Raw genomic sequence first — 25301 nt, 5'->3', positions numbered from 1 at the left:
CGGTTGGTTAAGCATCTGACTTCGGCTCAGGTCATGATCTCACAGTTCATGAGTTCAAGCCCTGCATCAAGCTTTGTGTTGACAGCTCAAAGCCTGGGGCTTGCTTCAGATTCTGTGTCTCCCTCTCTCCCTTTCTCCCCCACTTGCTCTCTCTCTCTCTCTCTCTCAAAAATGAATAAAGATTAAAAAATTTTTTTAAAAAGTTTAAAAACAAATCACTATGATTTATTACCATGCCAGTGAAGACTGCAATAAGACTTAGGTCTTGTTAACACTTTGTATGCCTTTATTTCAACAACAAAGATACGATGTATTGTCAAAACAGATAAGCCCTATGAAATACAGTAAGATTTTGAGCAAATCATTCACACTATGCTACTAAAATGTATGACGGTGATCAAAATTCCTTTATTAAATTATTATGTTTTCCGGAAAACCTCTAAAGATATTACACATAGAATTGGTCATTTGAAGCCTTTTCATTTTATACTTTTTTTTGTTTGTTTGTTTAAGGTCAGGTTCTTCTCACGTTGGAAAAGCACAGCAGCCCCTCAGACACTAGCACATTGACAAACTAAGTTGGAGGGAGCACACTCAGCTTCCTTCCTGATACTTCTGTCCAAATGCTGGCAAATCCAGTTTTCGGATCACAGCTTTTAGACTGAAAACAAAGCAAATCAACCTCTAGCCAATGAATTATTCATGTAATCCCTACTCTTCTTGTCAGATTTCTTTCCTGATAGATATGACCCGTAGCTGCTGGTCTATGAATACTTATTTGAAATTAAAATGTCTGGAAATTTGGAAGACAATCGCTACCGTAGGTACTATCTTTAAAAAATTAGCGTCAATGGGTTAAGAGATATTAATTTTATTCCCTGTACACGTTAAATATGGAACAATAGGAATGCATCTTATTTTCCAGATTTGAAAGGATTGCTTCTCAACATTTGTCTATTGCTTATTATTACTAAATATATAGACATTTTAGCTCTGTCAGAAGCTAAGTTATTTTGTACAAAAGATATTTTATATATATTTTTGGTTGTCTATCAGTAAGTCCAGCGGAAAGTTTCTCAAAGAGCTGTATTAAAAATGATAAATTTTTTTTTTTTTTTGTAAGCTCTCCTTTGATTAAACAGAAACCTCAAATAGTGTTTAGTGAGCTGTCACGTATTTGACTTACATCAGAGGTGTCAATTAAGGGCTTAATCCTAAACTCTTTGAAAAGAACTTGAATTCTGTACTTCTTAGTAAAATATTTGCTTACTAGATGGAGTTAAGACCATTGTAAAATTTATAAAAACTTGATTTTTTTTTCTAAACAGGAGGTTAAAAAGTACTTGTACAAATTGTTTTAAAGTCAGCTTAGAGAATTATTTTACTTCCCCCCTTGAATTTTGTGGAGGACCTTATCTCACAGCAAAAGAGAATACGGTGAAATCTCTGTTTTCTCTACAAACGGGGAGAGTATCAGCAGCCCACCTAGTACTGAGCAGTGTTAATAACCTGTTAAATGAAATCTGTAACAAGATATAAATACAAATACAAAAGCTTTTATGGGCCATATAATTTTAAGTTTACAAGTCAAAAAACTGGAAATAGCCTATTTCAGTAGCAAAGAACAAAAGTTTAAGCAAAAATTAAATTATTGCTAAAATCGTAACAATTTTCCACATAGAAATATTACGTAATATCGGGACAGTACCAGTGAAGGAGAGTTGGATTGCGGAAACACAAGTCCAACAAAGAATTCATTTGCTAACAGCATCCAGAGAGAGACATGCTTCCTGCTATAAACTTCAGAGGAGGATAGTTTAAGAACAAAAGGGTAGCTTTATGATGAGGCTTAGGCTAATTTCCATTCCAACGTCTCTTTCTGAACTACGGATCCAAGCATCCTCAGGAATCCAGCTAACTTTGAAGAGAAGCAGTCAGAGGAGGTAGTGTTATCTTTTCTCCGCTGTGAGTAGAAGGGCAAGGGAAAGTCGATTCTGAGGAGCTTCGGACGAAACATGGAAATTGAAAAGTAGAGACTGATGCCCTCAGATGAAAGGATAGCCTGAAGGTCTTCACACTGAGTTATGAGTAAGATCTGAAACCTATTTGATCTGGCCCCTTTTCTCACTCCAAGAAGAATGGATGCATGCCTCTGCCACAGTGCATCTCAGCAAATGACACTTTGAGAGCGAACTGAGCAGAATTCTTTCATCAAAGGTTGCACATTCCAAGTGCTCTCAACCTCCTTCCTCCAAAAGAAACAAAACTAAATAGAATATAATAGTTCATCTGCAAACTGTCATCCCACTGGCAAACAAGGGTTAGAAAAGTAAAAATGGAATCAAGAAATCACTCTTCCCACATCAGGGTAAACAGTAGTCTGGACACAAACTATGCCTGGTGTAAATGATCAGAAAACAGCGTAAAAACACAGAAATGATGCAAATAATCTTATGTTTAAAAAATAGAAGGAAGAGGGAAGGAAGGAGAGGAGGAGAGAAGATGAGGGAGGAAGGAGACGAAAGAGGGAGGGAGGGAAAGAGGGGAAAAAGAGGAGAGAGAGAGAGAGAGAGAGAGAGAGAGCGAGCAAAGTTTGGAAAGAGCAATAAACTAAAAAAACAGATGAAAATTCCCCAAAGTTCTTCATGACATAAAGGAGTTTATTAAAATATAAATATAAAACATTATTATGAAATGCTTTTAATGCTTCTATATTAAGTAAATATTTATTAAAAAACATAAAGTAAATAATATAATTTAAAAAATGAGCATGAAGAGGTGGGATAAATTGTCAGTTTATTTCTCCTTGTTTCTTAACAGTATATTAGCAGGTAATGATTGAAATAAAAGCAGGTGCTTAGCAAGTATTCCCATGCTTTTAGTGTTTTCGGTAACATTTTTTTTTTCACAACTTTAGTGGGACTGTATGGAAACATTTTGTGTGTCGATGGCACATTTTCCAAAGTGTATTTTTGTTGTTGTTGTTCCGTTTCAAGGTCTTTGGTCCATAGTTTCAAATGAAGGTATACATGATCGTTTTACTAAAACATAGGTTGTACTATGCGACCTCATTTAAATGAAATAATATGTATCTATTAGTCAACCGTTGTCACATAATGTTGCATGCCAAACACCCACAAAATCACCGGCTTACAACAAGAATCATTTGTGAGTCCCCCAGGCACTTGTGCCTGGACTGACACGTGTCAGTCCAGGCACTGCCTGGACCCAGCAGGACTTGACTCCATGGCACTGATTGGGTTTAAGTCTGCACCAGGTGTCTTTTTGGACTAGTGAGCTCTCTGGGGCGTATTCTTCTTGAGGATGGCAGGAGTCAAAGAGAGCAAACCCAGACGTGCAAGCACGTATGAAGCCTCAGCTTGTGTCACAGGCACTTTTATTCTATGGCTTAGAGCAAGACATATGGCGAAGACTAAATTCAAATGGGAAAGGATACTCCAACCACCGTTAAGCCAAGGCAAAGGCATAAATGTTGAATACTATAAGAGATGGAATTGAGACCAATAATTCCGTGTACTACACCACCTATTCATTTATCTACATACCTGTATGCATACAGAGAGCAGATAGAAATGATTTGCAGAAGGGTGATCGAAGTGTAGATGACCTGTTTTTTGTTTTGTTTTGTTTTGCTTTGCTTTTTTACTTATTCCTTGTTCGTTCTTTTTCCTGGGGGTGGGTATGTCTTAAGTATTGCAGTGCATACATATATCCATGATTTTTTTAAAAAACAGCTTTATTATATGTAATTCCAATGCCAAAATGTCCACCGTTTGAAGCGTATAATTCAATGGTTTTCAGACATTCACACAAATATCACCACTATCTAATTTCAGAATATTTTTATCACTACAAATAGCAATCCTGTGCTCATTTGCAGTCACTGCCTATTTTTCCTTTTCCTCCAGACCCTGACAAATATGCATATACTATCCTTCTCTAAGGACGGTCTATCCTGAACATTTCATGTAAATGGAATTGTAAAAATGTGGCCTTTTGTGAATGGCTTCTTTTACTTGGCATAATGTTATCAGGGTTCATCCATGTTCCACAGTTATCAGCACTTCATTCCCTTCTATTGCCTAATAATAATATTCAATTGTATGCATATACCACGTTTGTCCATTTATTCGTTGGTGGTTTCTATGTTTTGACTATTATGAAAAATATTTTATGTATTTTTGTGTGTAGGATTTTCAATTGAGTATATGCCTACGGGTAGAATTACTGATTCATACTTTAATCCTATGTTTAACCCTTTAAAGAACTGCATAAGTGTTTTCTTGCATGGCCACATTTTGCTGTCTCCCCCCACCCCCCCCAGCAATATTTTATTTTATTTTATTTTATTTTATTTTTAATTTTTTTAATGTGTATTTATTTTTGAGAGAGAGACAGAGTGCAGGTGGGGGAGGGGCAGAGAGAGAAGAGATACAGAATCTGAAGCAGGGTCCAGGCTCTGAGCTGTGAGCACAGAGCTCAACAGAGGCCTCAAACCCACAAACCATGAGATCATGACCGGAGCCAGAGTCCGATGCTTAACCAACTGAGCCACCCAGGCACCCCCTCCCCCCTCCGCCCTGACCGCAAGAATTTATAAAGGTGTCCATTTCTGCACATCCTCATCAACACTAATTATTGTCCATCTTTTTGATTCTAAGCCATCCTGGTAGCTGTAAAGTGGTTTCTCATTGTGGTTTTGATTTGCATTTCTCTAATGACTAATGATGTTCGTCATGTTTTTGTGTCCTTATTGGCCATTTGTATGGTTGGGGTTTTTTTTGTTTTTTTTTTTTTTAGAAATGTGTATTCAAGTCCTTTGGTCATTTTTCTTTTTTTTTTTTTTAATTTTTTTTAATGTTTATTTATTGTTGAGAGAGAGAGAGAGAGAGAGAGAGCAGGGGAGGGGCAGAGGGAGACAGAATCTGAAGCAGACTCCAGGCTCAGAGCTGTCAGCCCAGAGCCCGACACAGGACTCGAACTCACAAACCATGAGATCATGACCTCAGCCAAAGTCAGATGCTTAACTGACTGAGTCACCCAGGCGCCCCTATCCTTTGCTCATTTTTCAATAGAGTTAGGTATCTTTTTATTGTTAAGCTTTAAGATTTCTTTACACATTCTAGATATAAGACCCTAATCAGGCAGATATATGAATTGCAAATATTCTTTTATTATGTAAATTATCTTTTATTTTTATTGTGTCTTTTGAGGGGCAAAAATTTTAATTTTGATGATGCTCACTTTTTCTTTTGTTGCTTGTGCTTTTGGTGTCATCTCTGAGAAACGACTGCTTAATCAAAGGTCCTCAAAGTTTTTTCCTGCAGAATCTAAGTTCCATAGTTATGTCTCTTACATTTAGACCTTTGATTCAGTTTGAGTTAACTTTTTGTATACGGTGTGAGGTAAAGGTCCAAATTCATTATTTTGCATGTGGATATCCAGTTGTCCTAGCACATATGTTGAAAAGGATACTCACTCACCATCGAATTATCTTGACATCCTTGTCAAAATCAATTGGCCATAAATGTGAAGGTCTATTTCTGGACTCTCAATTCCATTCTGTTGTTCTGTAGGTCTAAACTTATTAAATTTACCACAGTATTGTGATAGCTTTGCAGTAAATTTTGAAATCAGGAAGTATGGGTCCTCCAACTATGTGGCTATTTTTCAAAATTTTTTCACTATTTTGGGTGCCTTGCATTTCTAAGTGCATTTTAGGATCAGATTTCTAATTTCTGTAAAAGAAAGAAACCTGGTTGGGATCCCATATGTAATTAAAAAGCGATAGTTATTAATCTTAAAATAAACTTCCACCAGAATACTAAATCTCTTCCTTAAACTTTACATAGATTTATACTGAATAAGAATGGCTTGGCAGTTATGAAATTGGATTTGGTGTAGGTGGCTGGGCAAATGCTTTCTGAGGTAGAGTACTAAAGTATGTAATTAACATTTTGACAGACAAAAGAGGAAGTTATTAAAATAGGTTAGTGTAGGAACAGTGCTTTAAAAAGAGAACCCAGCATGTGCGAGCATATGTAGGAATATTGGTGCTTACGAGAACTGAGTATTCACTGCAATTGTGCATTGGGATTGACGATGCAAAATGAGTCAAGAGGTAAATGATGTAGAGATTATGAATCATCAATTGCTGATGTCCATGTTTCACATCTAAAGACTTTTAAACTCTGACTCACAAAAGTTAATCATACTATAGAATGTCTCCAAAACATGAATACATAAATGAATTATTAAATGCCCCTAAGTTGAATAGAAGTGATATCTGAAATACGGTTAGTAGAAAAACCATTAACTAGAAAACCAAACATGTAGTTTCAAAGCACTGCTAAAGAAGAAAATCATTATATCACTTAAACTAACAAGGAACATTTTCATCTGCAAGCTGTAATCATGGTGGCAGGTGCCCCAATATAACCAGTAGACTGGATTGCTTACAAATAAAAAATACCCAGCACCCATCTATTAACTCTTTCACTTTACAGATTAAGGTGCTGATGTTCAGAGATATTTAGGGTCTCCAGGGGGCCTGATGTCAGTCATTGCTACGTTAAAAAAAATCACTTATTCATTTGTTTGTTAGACTAGGAGTCTGAGACATCAAAACGAGGGCGAGTAATTATAAATTGACAATATCTGTAATTGCAATATTCCTGGGAGCATGGGAGAAATGGCTTAATTCAAGTGGGAGTTAAGGAAGAAGAGTTTTGCTGAAGAGTGGCATTTGAGCTGAGACTTGAGAGGAAGCCACTGAGGTAAGTAAGCAAAGGAACAAAGCTTCCAAGAACAGCGTGTGCCAGCACAGGGATGTGCACAAGTATCGCTATTCTCATGAAACTGTTAGGTATTCGTTGACGAGAGCTGTACGTTAGGCTTGATGGTGAAAAATGAACAATGAGACAATAATAAATTCTGAGTGTCATGCAAAGAATTAAAATTTAATCCTTCGGAGTTCAATTGTAAATTTTCCACCCCAGGGACATAATCAGATTTGTTGGAAGGACTCCCCCTGTTAGTTGTGCGAAGGGTGGATCAGAGGGGAGTGAGACCAGGGACCAGAAAAGTGGGGAAAGGAGAGTGGGCAGCATAATGAGGGCGAGCCATGTGGCTCTAAGTCAAAGCTGCAGCTGCAGACATGGAGAGGTAGACACCGACACAAGAGAGACTTTTGAAAAGGTAAAAAGCCAACGGGACTTGTTGACTGACTACGTATGAAGCATGAAGGAAAAACAGGATGCCAGGCAAGTGGTCGATTATATTTTCAACTTTCTACTCCTTCTTATGCATGTAAAGGATTGTGATTATTTATAACTTTTAAATGTATTTATAATATATAGTTAAAATACATTAAAAACTCAGCATCTTTTTTTGGAGGTAAGCGCTTTGCATTATACTAAATATATGATGTTGAGGGAGACTTGTATCTTCTGCCTTTCCTTGAGTCCAGTCACAAGCTTAAGTAAATGCACCTTGAGAGAGGGATGCTCTGAGAATAGCGAAATGAAGCCAGGGTGTTTTCACAGTGTAAATTCTCATTACTCTCTCATTTGTTCCTTCCCACAGTGCGTACACTTATTGCTAGATAAGAAAGGGAATGAAATACAGAAATGAAAAATATAGACATGAAAGCCCGCCTTGTGCCAGTTAGGGATTGCTCTTTTATTTTAATAAAATCACAAGGTAGCAAAACAGTTCCTCTCAAGGGGCAAAGCACTAATCCAATATATCACATGTAAAACACTTGTGGTCAATACAGACAAGATTTTTCTGGAAATCCGAAAAATTATGGTCACAGGTGCCATGGGTGGGTTATTTTTTGTTTGTTTGTTTGTTTTTGGTCCAATGCACAAAAAGGTCTATGAGTGAGTAAGCATAAAGCAGTTGGCTTTTCCCACTCACTGGCGACAGCATGTGGGACTACCTTCATAGAGTCATTTCTTCTGGCTTTCACCATTTTGTAAGTAAACAAAAAAGAAACATTCAAAAATAAGAGGGAAAGAAGGCGTTCCATTCAACGGTGGGAAGCGCTGGATCACACACAGTTACACAGGTCATTTACTGTCAGATTCAGTTGAGTCTCTGCTATGCTAATGCCGGTTTGCAAATTGCCAAGAGGGAGACACGGGGCACTGCATTTTCCGTGAAGCACAGTGAACTACGTCTAGCAGGCCTCCGCAGGGCTGGGACCAAACCACGAGGAGGTAAGTCAATAAGGCAGCATTTGTATGGTCCTGTATTTGTTCTCCAAGTGGTCGGGCGCAGGGTAGGACCGCTGGATGGAAAAGTACCAAGAAAGGGTACTGCCCAGGCCTACAGGAGCAGTCTGAAGACAGCATGGCCCTGGGCCCTACCTGGCCTTCTGGGGCGGGTGGAAAGGCAAAGACACAAGCCCTGAATAGAAATCTGCACCTGAAGGTAGGGACCCACACCTGGAAGTGTGCTATACAAGGTATGTTTAGTCTGTATGCCAAATCAATTTATGCTCCCCCCCCCCCCCCCCGCCCTGCCGGCCAACTTAATAGCTGCCATTGAAAATGAAGACAGTGGAAAGTTACAAGATTTTTTCCTTTTTCAGTTTTACACTGCCATATGATCGATCACTAACCATTTCACAAATCACATACAACTTTCAAGTCAGGTGCAATTTAATATACCAGAAATCAGTATCAAGACCAGGGAGAAAAAGAAATGAGCTCCAAAATATTGGCGACAAGAGACAGGGAATCCTTAACACTTTTCTACCTGTCTTTTTTGAATTGACACAGGCTTTTGCATAACGGAAACCACGGTAACACAAAACTTGATCTTCACTGTCCTGGCGCCAAGACAAATCTTGCGTGCGCGCGCACACACACACACACACACACACACCGTTTATCTCCAAAATAGCCACATTTTTTTTTTTATTTGGTGATCCAATACGTTTTTAATTCAAATAGTCACCACATAACCTAGGCACAATATTAAGCATTGTACAAGCAAAGTAATTTACTGATTTTCATTTCAATTGCCAAAGAGTACAATAAGTGAATTGGTTACGGGATATACTTCTGTACATAAAAATATCCATGTATTTATACAAGGGTATGGAACAGAGTTTAAAGATAATAAAACCAGAACATCACAATAAATAGGATGTGTTCCTATAGGACAGCAGAGTGCGCTTTGTCAGTAAGCTGTCCAGTCTTTCTTCAAGGTGCTTTATATTCTTCTGAGCTAGGCTCACATTAACCAAAAGAAGGGTTAGGGGTTAGTAGTTGATTCTGAATCTGAATGCCTAACTTTCATAGGTTGCTTTTTATTTGCATTTCCAATAACAGGGGTAGAAGATATGATAATTTATTTTCCAAAAGTCTTTGCAACTTATCAAATTCTATTGATTTCCCACTTCAATATTTTAAAACGCAGATCAATCTAAGCTCTAGCACCGTATGACCATGAGATACATGTATTTCTGTCAGAGCAACAATATTTTATATCATCTTTGTTCCTCTGGCTATAACAATTCTGTTTAGAAAAATTTTACCAAGCTAAAAAATAGTTGATCTAGGTTGTCATAAAAAAGAATATTAAATACCTTTGGTAAAAATAGATATATTTAACAAGATTAGAAAAGCAAACAGTTATAGTGTCAAAAGGAGAATATAAAAATGTACACGATAAAACAAATAAACCAACTTGTAGATAAAGTGAAGATAAGGCCACTCTTCAGGTTTGTCTCTTCCAGAGTTCTCTTCTTCTAAATGGTGGAAATTTTAGTAAGAAATATGGAAAATCCAGTCTTTCCTGTCAGCATGACACAAGTTTGATTTATCGTAACACCCTTCCTTTTTAAAAACCAAGGTTGTAGGACATAGAACACTCTGGTTTATATATGTGAATGTTAAGGAAACAATTCCAGATTTCTGTGATTTTAGGCCCAGAACATGGAGCTTTAGAGTTAAGCAAGGCAACAGAATCAGGTGCTCATCGCACAGTTTTTTCCCCGTACTGACATTAGCCTAAGCCACATGGAGACAGCTGAAATACGGAACACAGCTAGCTGAGTAAGCACAAGGCAACTCTGTCACTAGCTAGTGATGCACAACATTCATTTTTTTTCCAGGACCAAAGACCTTTTCTCCTGTTATTCGGGCCTCTCCTCTCAAAAGAGCCGTTGCACAACTTCTAATTCCGTGTGGTGTCTCCTCTTTTAGAATACACTGTAAATCCTGAAGATGAAAGGTCCCTGAAGCAAACAACTGAGATTACGGATGGAGATAATGCGCAAGTTGTCTAACAGATCAGCCACTGAGCTGTACTGCTCTGGGAGAGGCTGTGCGTGCTGATGCGGTTATCCTCCTGTGTGCCCTCTGCACACACAGTCACACTCCTCGTGGTGCTCCAGGGCCACGTCCGTGAGAGATTTATGCAATCCCCTGACACCACTCTTTGGTCTCAACTGAAGGACCTGAAAGGGAACAATGTAAGCCATCTTTAAAATCAACCAACGTCTGTAACGTTTGATTTCATGGACAAGTAAAATTTCAGAAAAGAATCTCGGGGCCCAACAAAGACTTACAAATTTTTATTTTTTTTTCTGATGAAGGCATCGTGAACACCTACCCCCACCCTTCAAAGAAATCACAAACGATCATCATCTTTTCGTGAAAGAAAGGAGGTTTTAATAGCAGCCACTTGGAAGGATGCCGCCTCCGAATACGGAACGGTCCTGACATTGAAAGACCTACTGTGCACTCCGTTTCACTCCTTGGACAATATTACAGAGAATTTCACCTTGATTAAGTAGTTTGAAACCACTACTGCCCAGCCGTCTTTCTGTTTGTTGGTTTCTTTCACTCATTCATTTTTTTCACACATTTAACAAAAATTTATACTTGAAGCAATACAAGTACTGCGATCCTGTGAAAGGAAACACGATCACTCTACAGCTGAGTCTGCTCAATTATGCCACTCATTAATTTTCTTGGCTACGCTTCAAGTCCTCTATAAACTTGATGAGATGGATTAGATGTACTTCATAGACATCAGCCTCCGTCACAGCTAACTTTCCGCAGCTGGACCCACTGTGCAGTAAACGGAGGCTTGGCGATAATAACAATGATGCCTCTATTAAATGAACTTAATGTGCAGTTTGGCCTTTTAATAAAAATATGGCAAAACAGACACTGATACTCAAGATATTTCCTTTTAACACTGTGACAGGAAGGCACAGCTATGTGTTCTGTAAAAGATTATCTGAAGTATTTGATAAGAACTACCTACTCAGTGTGTATTTTCATTTCTTATAATAGAAACAATAAAGTTTCAAGGAATTGTGTTTGTTTGGATTATGAACAAAGACCAGAGGACATAATAATACGAAGTTGTCTAGTTTCTCTGTTCTCTGGGTAGGACAGTGGTAACTTCATAGAGCAACTTCTAAAAGATACTCTTCCGGGAAATGTACGCTAATCCAAAGAGGCACAAGTCGAGTCTTATGACCGTTTTATTTGAAGATTTAAAAGAGAAAAGTAGAGAATGTATACCTCATTTGGAGTATGTGGTCATATCAAAGGTTAATCAGCTAACATTTTTTGAATGCTTACTGGGTGCCAGGCACTGTAATAATGTTTTTACATACTTTAACTCACAAGAATTCTATGAAGTAATTTACAATTGCTACCCTTATTTTACACATGAGTGACCAGAAGCGTTAGAGAGAACAGGGACATAACCAGTATTTGTACTTTGGCCAAAGATGAATTATTAAAGTCAGACTGATAGATAATAATTTTATAAAGACTTAGAATATATTGTTAGTCATACATTCTGCTGATTTAATAACGTTCTTCCTAGAGAGCTAAACAGCAAAGTCTTGTAATAACTATGAGAAATAGGGAACTTTTAAAGCAGATTTTTCTATTAAATTCACAATTCCAAGATAAAAATTACTAAGGATATATGATTTTAACATGAAGCTTAACCCAATGACTGTCAAATATTATATGTGTCAATACTGAGTTACTGTTTTTGTACTTAAAGTGGCATCAAAACTGTTAAGATACTGGTGCTGTAACTTACCCAACTTTTGTTAAAAATTCCTTCTGGAATGAGGTTGAGTGGGTAGATAAACTGCAATATTGGCATAGCCAATGTCTTTAATTCCTAACTCCACTTGTATACATTTTCCCAGTTAGCAGGGGGAAAAAATTACTATAAAAGGTAAGAGTTAGAGAAGCTACCATATACAGCCGTAACAGGCAGCCATGCCAGGCTACAATCTTACACTCGTTCTTTCCTCCAGGAGTGCTTATGTCGAGGTGCAGTAACCGAATAATAGCACCTCCCCACCCCCGTCTTCATCTACTGATATTTGTGGAGATTTACAAATAGCAGAAGAATCTTATAATGTTGTAGTGATGCAAAGTCTTAGATAAGAAATTAAAAATACATGGGAGGGGACTTAATTAGTGCTCTCCTTCATTTCTTTATGAAGTTTTGACTTTGGAGGAGAACGATAGGTTGGAAAATGACCAACAGGTCCCAGATAATATTAAAGAAGACAGCAAGACAGAGGCATGTCTCAAACAATTTTGAGAGAGAGGTTCAAACTAAAATTACAAACCAACGGAAAAAAAAAATCCAGGGAAAAACTAAAATCCGAGAATATGGAAGAGATTAGATCAGGTACAAAAAGAACCATCAGGAAATAGATGATCATGTGCCACAGCCCACACTGTGCAAAGTGCCGTTAAATTTTGGCTGCCATGGAACAATGGGGGGTGGTATTCACTACAAAAAAAAGGCAGTTGAATTATATACTTTTTATCCAGAACAGATCTATGCAAGAAAAGCAAGACCATACCAAATAAATAAATAAATAAATAAATAAATAAATAAATAAAATATCCCAAAGATCTTTTTGCCTGGAAAAGAATACTCTACCTATCTTGGGGCAAAATTCATTAAATTTTTATTGATCGTTTGCCATAAGCAAAGAATAAGGTGAAGCAGAGAGGGTGGGGAATAAAGATGAGTGGGAGAATAGCTAATATATATTCAGGGCTTGAAATATGCCAGACCCGGTTCTAAGTGTTGTGTCAGCTCCTTTAATCCTCACAGTAAGGTATGAGCGTTAGATATTCACTTCACACATGCGGAACCTGAGGTGCAAGAGAGTAGAAACAATTTGCCCCAAGTCACACAGCTAACAAATGTCAGCTTCAAGCTTTGGCTTCACAGATGGTTTTCTTCAGTACTGCAATGTAATGTTATCTTTGTTCTTTTTGGTTCTCAATTCGGTAAAAACAAATAAAAATAAACAATAATTCTGAATGACATAGCAAAAAAATAATCTCTAATAAACATGTCTTTAAAGTTCTACACATGCACAGAAGATGGGCTAGTTACGCTAGGACCGGCAGGAAACTCGGATGTATTTTGAGGAGGACGTAACATCTGAGCTCATATATATGTAAAGTTCCTGTCTCGCTTTCTGAAAAATCCTTTTGTGAGATAGAAAAATCTTTAAGGGAATTTTGAGGGGGGCAAAACTGGCTTCCAATAAATAGTATCTGGTACTTGATGTAAAAAGTAGTAAGAATCTTTTTAATAAGAGGATTATGCTGTAATATTGGGGCGCCTGGGTGGCTCAGTCCATCGGGTGTCAGACTTTGGCTCAGGTCACCATCTCATGGTTCACGAGTTCGAGCCCCGCATTGGGCTCTGTGCTGACAGCTCGGAGCCTGGAGCCTGCTTCAGATTCTGTGTATCCCTCTCTCTGCCTCTCCCCTGCTTGCACTCTGCCTCTCTCTCTCTCTCTCAAAAATAAATAAACATTAAAACAATTAAAAATTACGCTATGTAACAATACTATCATCTTATGTATTTCAAGCCTTTTAATTTTCTAAACTTATTTTTGAAACAATGGTTGAAAAAAAAACCACCGAAAGTGGTAAAGGAACCCAAATGGGGAATAATTGTTATATTTGTAGTAACACAAGGAACATAATTCAGCTTATTAGTTAAGGAAACTAGTATAACAGAGGTGAAAGACAGAAGAATTAGGGTATCTAAGCTCTGTCTTTGCTTCTGTCTTCTCCATGAGGTGGAATAGTCTTCAAACTGAAAACTGGAACAATAGGAATAAGAAAGGAATCATCAAAAGGAATTAAGGCCCAAGATGGGCTTCACTGCAAATGAATTAAGTCTTTGGATCCAGATTAATGGTATTCAATGATTTAATGATTTTTAGCACTATTTGAAATTCTGTTTAAAAATAATTTCACTTCTCTAGGAGTAGTACTAAGCTCAGAACTTACTTCCAGAATATATGACTGAGAAAAATTTAGGTCTCAGAAATGATCAATTACACCAAACAAATAAACCCCCCCCTTTTTTTTTAATAAGGTGTTTTGTTAACAAAAACACTATCACAGAAAAAAATCAACGATTCCCACAAAGCAATATAAAAAATTAAGACATGATGGTTACCGGAGATACTTGTGAGACATGTGAAGTAGGCAACCATACAGTTATATATGTCCACACGTGCATTAGAGATGCTTTGTGGGAAGCTTGTAAGAGGTGGTCATGGAATTAGATAAACATCCATAGCTGTATATGTGTACACACAGATAATGCACATATAACCACCCCACCCAAAGACTAAAGAATAATGGAGCGATGTCATTCTGGAAGGCCAGTAAGTTTACAAGTATTTCCCATAGTCCCTTCTCACACAAGAGTTTGATCTGAGATTATAAAATAGATACCTCATACTCTGTGGCAAAAAATTTTTTTTAATGTTTATTTATTTTTGAGAGAAAGAGAGAGAGCGCGGGTGGGGGAGGGGCAAAGAGAGAGGTGGGCAGGGGATCTGAAGCGAGCTCTGCACTGTAAGCAGAGAGCCCAGTGTGGGGACTGAACTCACAAACTCGAGATCAAGACCTGAGCTGAAGTCAGAAGCTTAACCAACTGAGCCACCCAGGTGACGCCTGGGGCAACTTATCTTAATAACCCTAAAACCGATGTGATTTGAAAAGAAATTATATAAGTATAGGATGGAGGAGGATATGCCTGACCCAAGGACTGATTTAACGAAAGAAAGCATGATGTGGACCCAGCATCCGATAAACTTGTTTAAAAAAGGCTAATACGACTGGTCAGGGTTGTATAGCTCTTAGAATGGTGGCTATAAACCCAAAAGTTGTTGGCTAAATCAGGTCTGCAAATATACCATATTTAATAAGGACTGGCTTTAGAAAGCCCCAAACTGAATGATTTTAGGTGAGAAAAGATCACTCTGGCTTAATTCCTATTCTCATCACATCCTTTCATGGTCACCGATCAATTCTGATGCCTGCCTTGCTTGTAAGGCGGTTTATTTAATCTGTTTAGAACGACTGTATTTAGTGTTTTTTCCTGGACTCCCAGATTCCCAGTTCACAGAGGAGCAATAAGGCTGACCTCTGGGCACAGCCTGGCTGGAGCTCTCTGCGCCACCAAGCTCATGATTAGCTCCTTCTGAAACTAGAGTGGAGACGATTCCCAGCCCAAGAATCTTGAGAAGCATGGGATGTAGAAACGAAAGTAGCACTTGACTAATGGTGGTAAAGAGTCCATTTTTATCACAGACTGCCAGTTTGGGACATTACTTTCCACAGACTGCAATGTAGTAATTGTCATGGAATAACACAGCTGGGAAAAACCCGACAGGTTATTCTATTTTACATTTATTTTACAAGGGTAAGCGCCCTGCTGATGGTCACAAGTTAACGGTAGGTCTAGGATGAAAACAGTGTTCCTTGTCTATTGGAATCCAATGCTTTTGTCCCCCTTTATCAGCTGCCAACACAATACTGGTGAAGGGTAGGACAGCCATGTCCTATAAAGTGCAGTTTATGACGCTGGGTATATTTAGATGACTAACAGATAAAGAATTTTATTAATGTCCTTATGCACATGAAAAATTATTTCATTTAGTTAGTAGGTATTTATTTTGTGTTGTTCTTTTATTTAGTGTAAAAAATGAAAAGTAATGAGATGCAATGATACAGAAATGAAGTCAGAAGGGCAGATTTTGACTTGATATAATTTAAATGTTTTATAAGATTAAAGCTGACTCATCAAGAGTGTTTTGCTTCCTGATATAGGAATGCTACACAACGCTCCTGGAGAAAGGCTGGGTATAACTGGGGATATTCTAGCAATAACAACAATTTGGAGTGTGTAAGTTCTAAGGTTCCCAAAGGTCTGAAAAACAATCATTACTAACATTTAATATTTATATTTTCCTTAATTCCACAGAATAAAAAGATGAAAGGAATCCATAAAGGGTTTAACATGCTTTTCGGGGCAACATGAATAATAGGAAGATTGGTAAAATTACGAATATATCTACTTGGGATTTATGTGCCCACGTTGCCTCAAATGGAAAAAGAAATATCAAAGATCTCCTTTCTCCAACATAGACAATAATTTCTTTAAGTCTGTCTTTAAAATATTTTCCCTTAGGGGCGCCTGGGGGCTCAGTCAGTTAAGGGTCTGACTTCAGCTCAGGTCATGATCTCGCGGTTCGTGAGTTCCAGCCCCGCGTCAGGCTCTGTGCTGACAGCTCAGATGGAGCCTGTTTCAGATTCTATGTCTCCCTCTCGCTGCCACTCTCTGGCTCCCACTGTCTCTCAAAAACAAATGAACATTAAAAAACAAAAAAAAACAAAAAAAAATTAAAATATTTTCCCTTTGTATTTGGAAAAGTTTAAAGTTGAAAAGTTTCACCCATTTTCTCCACTGCAGAACACATTTTCGTTTTTGTAGGACAGATGACACCCTCACTGCCCATGTTGTATCATCAGAGGACAAGCTTTCTACAGCTTTAACGCCTGGACGTTTGAGTTAAAGGTCCTAATTTTAAAAAATGAAAACATGAACTAGTTTGTGAACCTTATTTCTTCCCCCCCCCCCCCCCCCCGGATGCTGTGTCTCCTTTCCGAATAACAGTCCATTGCAGATACACAGTTTTGTTATCTTCTGAGATGTGGAGGAACCCGAAAAGAAAATGACACACCTACCTCATGGTATTTTTTAGTGACTTTACTCGGGACGCACTGACACTCATTGCAGTTGTGGAGACAGCAGGCACAGTTTCCACCACAGCGTTTAACCAGGAGACAACCTGGCCAGAAAATGGTATCGGTTCTCTTTAGTTCTTCCCTTATGGACACCGAGAAGTTACGAGGTGTGCAGCTGTATAGTCTTACCTCCTCTTTTAGAAGGTTCAGATCCACCACTACATGGCATAAAAGGAAGCAAAGAAAAATACATGTTCATGCCTTGAGCCTGAATTCATCTCATCAGACTCTTTTCACAGAGAAACCGATCTTGTTTCACAAACAATACGGCCAACAATATCCCTTCTTATTTTAACTAGGTTTTAGGGCTATTGCAGCTCGCCAGTGGGACTTTCATTTTATAGTAAACAAAGCTTCATTATGACTGACTGACCAATAAAGAGATACCATTGTGCAATATTAAGACCGGAGCCAACAAAACAGTGGAGAGCTATAAATAGGAAACTTTATAGAGAAAAAGAGGGCTACACCTTTTAACCCTCGTAAAACAGTAAACAAGGAGAGCACTGGAGGAAATAATAGAATGTAAAATGATGAATGCTTTGATTAAAAAACAAATGGAATTTTTAAAAGGATTAGAAGCTCATGCAATTAATGAAGAACAACTTACAGAAACTTGCAGACAGAATTTTACATAACTTTTTTTGGCAATAAGACCCAGAAAATGTAAAAAAGGCATGAAGAGAATGAAGTTTTGAGGACAACGGAGTAGGCCATGAGTGAAAAAAAAAATGATACATTTTAAAAGGGCCGAGGTTGCTGAAAACCTCTGCTTCTGATGCATGGAGTAATTCATAAAGTCTGAAATTCAGCTTAAGGAGACTCCTTCAGAATTCTATTCTTCTCCTTCTAAAGGAGGGAAGAAGTGTCTAATTTGTAACAATTGTCTCTATTCTTTTGGTAAGTTGGTTAACTATACAGTGTTTTATCCTTCAAAAGAATACCTACTTGTGAAGACCAAACAAAATATTCTTTCATCAGATTGTTGGAGTAAATTCTGAAAGCATCATTGTTTTTAACTAGAAAATGATACTTGCCTCAGTTAAATGATATCAAAATAGCATGTCATACTTAATATGAATTTATATATAACATGAATAGTACTTAACTGTTAGCATAAGCAACTTTATAATTTTAATGTCTGCCTTATGACTTTGCCTTTTTCCCTCCCTAGAAACAGTCAAATAATAGCAGTTCCAGTAAAATTGAAGAGTTTTGGATAACACACAATTCATCAGAAATTTTTCTTCAAAAATAAAGATTTTATTAAAATTTGGAATATTACCTAAATACAATAAATCTAGTTAAATACCTTTTACTGATAAGGGAAACATTATAAAGAAGAATTGAAAAAAAAAGAAATACATTTTCTGGTTAAAGATGACTTGAAGTAATAATAATCACTATGTACTCCAGTTTTAAAGAATTAAATGCCAAAAAAAGTTGAAAAAAAATATTGGGGGTGCCCGGGTGGCTCAGTTGGTTAAGTGTCCGACTTCAGCTCAGGCCATGATCTCATGGTTCATGGGTTCAAGCCCTGCATCAGGCTCTGTGCTAAACGCTTGCTCAGAGCCAAGAGCCTGCTTCAGATTCTGTCTCCTTTGCTCTCTGCCCCTCCCCTGCTTGCACTCTGTCTCACTCTGTCTTTCAAAAACGAATAAATGTAAAAAAAAAAAAAAAAAAAAGAAAAAAATTAAGTGCCAGTATTTTAAAATAATTTTCAAATGACAAGGTGATTAAGAATCAAGTGCTTGTTTTCTTCTTGCTCGCTTTACAATTCTATATTGACTTGTACACATGATAAAATTTTCCTAAAATGTCAAAGGAAGCCAATGGAAGTATTTTCAATAAACATGTTGTAAATCATGCATATGCAATTGTAAATTATAAGCACATGTAAACTATACGGTTGATTAAAACCTTGGTCAAGTATAAGGAAACATCAAGGAAATACCAATTCAAAAGGTTCATTTCAACATCCTATTTAGCTAAACAATTATTTTTTCCAACTCAATAGAAAACCGTTGTTTTGAATATTTAAAGATTTCCCTTTCAACTGAAAATTGATCATGTGAAGGAAAGCTTTTAAATATTTAAGAGGAAATGAGTTCATTCTTTTGAGTATCATAAAAGACCAACTTATCTCTAATAAAAGTAATGAGATAATTGAGTTAAATCATGTCACACATTTCACCCGATTTCATTTCACTGAACTAACAGTATTTGTACATACTGCTCTTTCATTGTGAAAGCTGTATATGAGTTTATCTGAATCTTTTCTCTAGAAGTTAGTATCTGGGCAAGAAGGGTTTAGAAAGTCTAAAACATGCACAAACATACAAAAGCCGGTTGCCAACACTTTGAACGCTGATTTAAGATTTATACCTCTTTAGGATGTGAATGAAGCTCTTAGCCTTCAAAGGCTATTCATCTACCTCAGTGTTAAACACACTATTTCATGCAACTAGAAAATGAGACTGTATATGTTCACTTTAAAATGTTTACTTAACCACAATAAAAGGTTAGATAGATTTCCCAAGTGAACTGAGTTATGATACCTGCTGCAATGTGAAAATTTAAACACCCTTGCAACTTGGCTTCCACTCATTTATCATGTTTGACACAAAAGTCAAAGCCCTTTTTAAGTAAGCCTGACTTAGAAAATAAGGTATTTTCTTTTTCCGCAGTAGCAATGTATGAATGAAAACCTTAAGCCAGAGGAAGAAAAGGGGAAAAAAATGAAAAACATTAACGCAGTCCACACCGGGCTAAAAAATACAATTAAGGATTTTCAATGTGGCATATCTTATTTGAAATTTAAGCTTCCCACTTGTAAGGCTTCAAGCTCATCTAAGTTTCATTAAAATAAGTCATGTGACTATAATTTAATGTCATGAATTCTCCATAAATTCTCCAAACATTGTGAAGAGCTTCTATGCCAAAAAAAAAAAAAAAAAAAAAGAACAAAAAAGAGAAAGATCATGTCCAACACATACCTTTTTTTTTTTTTTTTTTTTTAATAACTTAGCTATAGTATTATGGAAGTTTCCCTCTGCAAAATATTTGAAAAATCAAAATCGGTGTTCGGGTTCTTTATATCCTTTTCATAACTACTCCCTAAGACAAGTTTGTCTTTCTAAAGAATGAAGATTTTGAGCATAGCGCCAATTAAAGTTGTTTTTCCTAGTGCAAATTTTCTTGTTCAGATTCACCCATATTGCAAGTTTTACTAAAAAGGTAATACCCACTGAAAACAAATCATGGTTACACTTCACTTTGTTCCTTGTTCATTCTTTTAAGATATTCAGCCCAAGGATATTCTATTACTGTAATGCAATCTGAGGGTGGTCTTTCTAAGATGAATGTGGTAATACTGTGATATGTTTATTCTGTGGAAAATCAATTTTGATGTCTAATTAGAAGCTTTTAAACATTTTACTCCTTGTTCCTTTGTAGAAAGACCCTTGGGAGGGGAGTTGGTTTTGTCTATATAGATGTTATCCCACACCTGCATTTTAGTTTACGTAGAGTTCCAAAAATATACACTGCTTTTCTCACACTTACTGTATGCTTAAAAAGTTAATAGTTTTGGCAAACTGCAAAGGACATCAATTTGGAAAGTGCTAAATGAATATTTGAAAGAGCTGGTTCAGTGCTGGATGCTTTTAAATACATGCTAGCCTCTGGCCAAATCTTCACTGAAGCACCAGGTGGAGAGGTGCAGGCTTAAAGGCATGGCTAGAGGGGAGATTTTTAGGCTGGAATCCTGAGATCAGCTGTCAAAAACAAGATCTGAGCTTAGAACCTGGTTTACTCCCTTTGCCTTCTTCCAGATCAACATGATAATCTACTTCAAATTTAACAAAGGCTCTATTCACAAGTGTTTCAGCCAGCCTTGCAGATCTTCATTTTCCTGTTCCTAAGTGGGAGGGAAGGGAAGTGTTCGTAAGTTATTCATCAAGTTATTCATCAAGATCCAATCTTATAAATATGTAACAGCTTTCAGCATCTGGACAGGATTCCGCTGCCCATGTACTTTAACACCAATTTCAAATATTGCTGAAAGGAAACCACGTCTGTTGGCATAGCAAAATATCATGGTTGGGCAAGTCTGAACATGACCTGCTGAGATTAAAGCTCTTGATCCAGAAGGGCTGCAACTCTTAGCAGGAAAGGGCAGGAATCGGGTTTCTTTCTGACAAGATTTAGAAGAACAAGTCTGGTGCAATCTGCCCTTGTGAATTGCTCAAACCAACTAAACCTTGTTCCTTCTATATAAATTCTCCAAACTGTCATTCCATTCTCTAGAGTGATCCTGGATAGATTTCAATGTTTCTTTTTGAGAACCTGAAAGAGATTTTTTTTTTTTTTTGAGTGCATTATAATTCGCCAGTTATTTCTGTTGTGTGTTCATTTGTGTCTGATATGGATACTTTCCAATCCCGACGTCACTAGGAAAATGAACTAACCTTAGAGAAGACTCAATTAACATTATTCCCAATTTCTTGACCACGTGGAATTAAGTTTAATCATCAACACTTTCACTCTTGAAGGGAGATAGGCTCATACGGTCAAGTGATCATTTCAGAGGCAGACTTTCAGAGAGAAAAATTACCATGGTGGGAATTTCTTTAGGTCATTCTTTTCTTGCTCTGAATTCTATCTTGGAAACTACTAGTCCCGTTTTACGCTGAGCCACTGTTATTTTCGGTATTATTTATAGAAGTTTGCAGGCTTAGGAGATGGAAATTAATATAATCCTGACCCATGAGGAGAAGGTAGATAACGATTTTGGTTTTTCTCCCTTTTCTAGGCCCAAACCTGGTTTAGCAGCTAAGGCAGTCTTTCTTGAGTCTCTAAATCAATATACCTTCCAAATTAGATTTGAATAAGCAAAAATTCTCATGAGATATAAAAGAGGACTTCATCAAAATGATATTTTTGAATTAAAAAAATGACACAATTATTCAGCAAAACGGTCCTTTTTAATTTTCCAAACCCACTGAATTACAATGACTTCTCTTTGTATGCACTCTCATTTACTATGCAAATATGCTCAAATGTTACAAAAATGGGTTAAATATATCACTGAAGAATTTTAAACTCTACTCATTAGAAGCTATGGTAGAAGAATCTGAAACATTAGCTGTTGAGAAAATCAAATGAGGTTCGAATCTGAAGACAGAACTTACCTCTGGATTTTCTTCCAAAAACAAAAGCTTTGCCAAGAAGTTGCCAAGTTGGCCTGTATAGATCTTCCAAGTCCAATTGCCATCTATCTGGTTCAAGATACCGAATAAGATCTTCCAAGGTACTAAAGGCGGTGACTGCGTTATTAAGCAGATCCAGAGGCAAAGCTGAAGGGGGTAACACTGAAGGGCTCACGGCCTCTGTGAATTGCTGAAAGCAAAATGAATCTTACGTTAACTGTTTTAAAAATGACAATGTATTTCTTTTGGACTCATGCACGAGGTTAGGCAAACTAAGGCTGAAAATGCAAGGGAGAGGAAACTATATTCAACATAGACGAGAACTGCTTTGCAAAGACTTCATGTAGATGAATTCCAATAAATTTTCTGTGCAGTCAATGAGAAGGACATTAACTTTCATCATCACAAACCATGGCGGATGTGGATATCTGTTGCTTAAATACGAAGAAAATGTCTTCATGGCTCAATTAGGGGCTTAAAATGGAAACTATAATACAGTTTACCAGATTTGTCTTTTGCTTTTCACTTTTCATTTTCCTCAAACTGGAAAAATCACCAGGGAGTTATGCAAATGAGTGTCAGATCAATTACAAACATAATATAAAATAATTAAGCCATGAAGAATTAAGAATTAGAACAAACACAGGCGAAAAGCCTTTCACACTGGAGAAGGACTTGTTAGCCAAAGTAGCCCACAAACAAGCCATAAAAAAAAAAAAAAAAAACTTTGATAAATTTGCCCATACTTTTTTTTTTTTTTTTAAATAAACAGGATTAAAAGACAGACACTGGGAGAACACCCTGATAAATGACATAACTGTCACAGGATTAGTGTCCAGAATATATAAAAAAACTCCAACAACTTGATAGAGAATGGGTAAATTCCAGACAAGAAGTCTGAATGGCCAATAGACATATAAAAACATGCTAAAATTCATTAGTTATCAGAGAAGTGCAAAACAACACGAGGTATTATTTCACATACAAAAAAAAGGAGATACTGCAGGCATTGAAAGGAAAGGATGGCCAAGGATGTGGGTAAATTGGAACTTCTCTGTTCCGCTTGCAGAAGTGAATGTAAATTAGGACATCCACTGCTGCTGATTTAATGGATGTACACAGGATATTAAAGATTTATATGATGTATGTCCCTGTAATTCACTTTTGTATAAAAAAAAGGGTTTATGTCCTCTTATTTGTACACATGGAAATATATGCAAAAAAATCCATCACAGTGCTGTTTGAAATAGAGAAACTTCAAAGTAATCTGAATGGCCATGGATAGAGCAATGGATTAAAATACATCATTTTTAACGGTAAACAAAAATGAGGCCACGATCTCAAGAAAAGTTCAATAACAAACTTGCCCCTCCAATCACAAATTTTTAGAGTGGACTAAAGGTAGGCAGTGGTCGATCAGAACTGAAATCGAACCAGGCAAAATAAATACGTGAACAAATGCTTAACTTAGTTATTATTCTTATTTTTAAGTTTATTTCGAGAGAGACAGAAAGAGAGCGTGGGGTGAAGGGCAGAGAGAGAGAGACAGAGAGAGAATCCCAAGTAGGCTCTGCACTGTCAGCACAGAGCTCGACGTGGTGTGCTCGAACTCATCAATCGCGAGATCATGACTGGAGCCGAAACCAAGAGTTGGACGTCTAACCAACTGAGCCGCCCAGGAGCCCCAATTATTTTTAGTTACTTATTTACTTATTTATTTAAGTAATCTCTAAACCCGACATAGGACTCAAACTCACAATCCCAAGATCAAGAGTTGCATGTTCTTCCAACTGGTCCAGCCAGGCACCCTTGTTTTTATTTATTATTATTATTATTTTTTTCAGAGGAGGAGAGATGAAGAGTATGGAATAAAACATTTGTGTTGGTTGCTGTTCATTACAGTAGTATTTACAATAACAGAAAATTGATAATAAATCTAAATTTATAGTATTGCAAATGTTAATTGCACTGCACTCAAACTGAAATAGTGTACCTTCATTAAACATTAAGTCCTCTAAGCATTTTTATTAACAAAAGAAATGCCTACTTTGTAGTAAATGACAAAAAAAAAAAAACCCCAGCCTATATAAATATACCTTGATTTAATATACATTACTGTATATAATATACATGTCTATATTTTTAACATTTTTATAATAAATATGGATTCCTTTTAGAGATCCAGTAAAAATAACATTTGTTGTAATAATTAAAAAAAAAACTATCATGTAAGTTCTTCCTTTTCATCTTTATTACTTGGATCCTGGGCTAGATACTGGAAACAATCTATTCTATTCAGCAGACTCTAATGTTGTCTCCTTGCCTTCAGTCTTTCTTTATTCCCTTTATTCTGTGCTGCATAACCTCGGGTTAATCTACCTAAAATAAGTTATCACTGATCATGTGATGAATCTGGACAAATGCCTAGAGTGATTTCTCATCTGGAGGATAAAATCCAAATTCCTCACCCTGCATTCAGGATCCTCACAATCTGACCTTGGCTCACCTTTCCCATTTAATCCTCTACTCATCAAAGACATGCACATTTTGTTCCAATCAATCCAGTCTCTTCACTAACTACTGCACATGTCATATTCATCGCAGACCTTGTACCTCCACCCATGCTAAATACTGCTCTCCGTCCCCCATATGCAAAGCTCTCTCCTGTGATCCGCATAATAAATCTTTACCATTTATAATGGCCTTTCTTGAAACATGATTCACCCATGAAAACTTCCTTAATAACAGGGCCATTGTTGGCCATATATCTCAATTGTGTCAATTTGAAAAAGATCCTCTCTCTGCGCTATTCTGTGGGCACACGGCTTGAAAAGCAGAAGCTGTTTTATAAATTAGAAAAAGGACAAAAGAAGAGAAAAGAAGAGGAGAAAGAAAGAAAGAAAGAAAGAAAGAAAGAAAGAAAGAGAAAGAAAGA

The 25301-nt window shown here is 37.0% G+C and overlaps 1 protein-coding gene across 1 annotated transcript in view; it reads right to left on the bottom strand.

Moving 5' to 3' along the window:
* Window positions 1–8669: 8669 nt before the first annotated feature.
* The window catches only part of PDGFC (platelet derived growth factor C), a 204446-nt gene continuing 187814 nt past the window's right edge, over window positions 8670–25301 (bottom strand). Inside the window, exons 4-6 of the mRNA XM_019441162.2 lie at window positions 22349–22556; window positions 17097–17314; window positions 8670–10492 (exon numbers count right to left, since the gene is read on the bottom strand). Coding sequence (XP_019296707.1) covers window positions 10376–10492; window positions 17097–17314; window positions 22349–22556 — 543 coding nt within the window. The 3' untranslated portion in view covers window positions 8670–10375. The remainder of the gene's footprint in view (window positions 10493–17096; window positions 17315–22348; window positions 22557–25301) is intronic.

This window comes from Panthera pardus, unplaced genomic scaffold (assembly GCF_024362965.1).
Source record: "Panthera pardus isolate Hobbes unplaced genomic scaffold, ASM2436296v1 HiC_scaffold_13, whole genome shotgun sequence".
NCBI classification, from domain to species: Eukaryota; Metazoa; Chordata; class Mammalia; order Carnivora; family Felidae; genus Panthera; species Panthera pardus.
The sequence above is the reverse complement of the archived record's forward strand: the minus strand, read 5'-3'. Positions and strand labels throughout refer to the sequence as shown.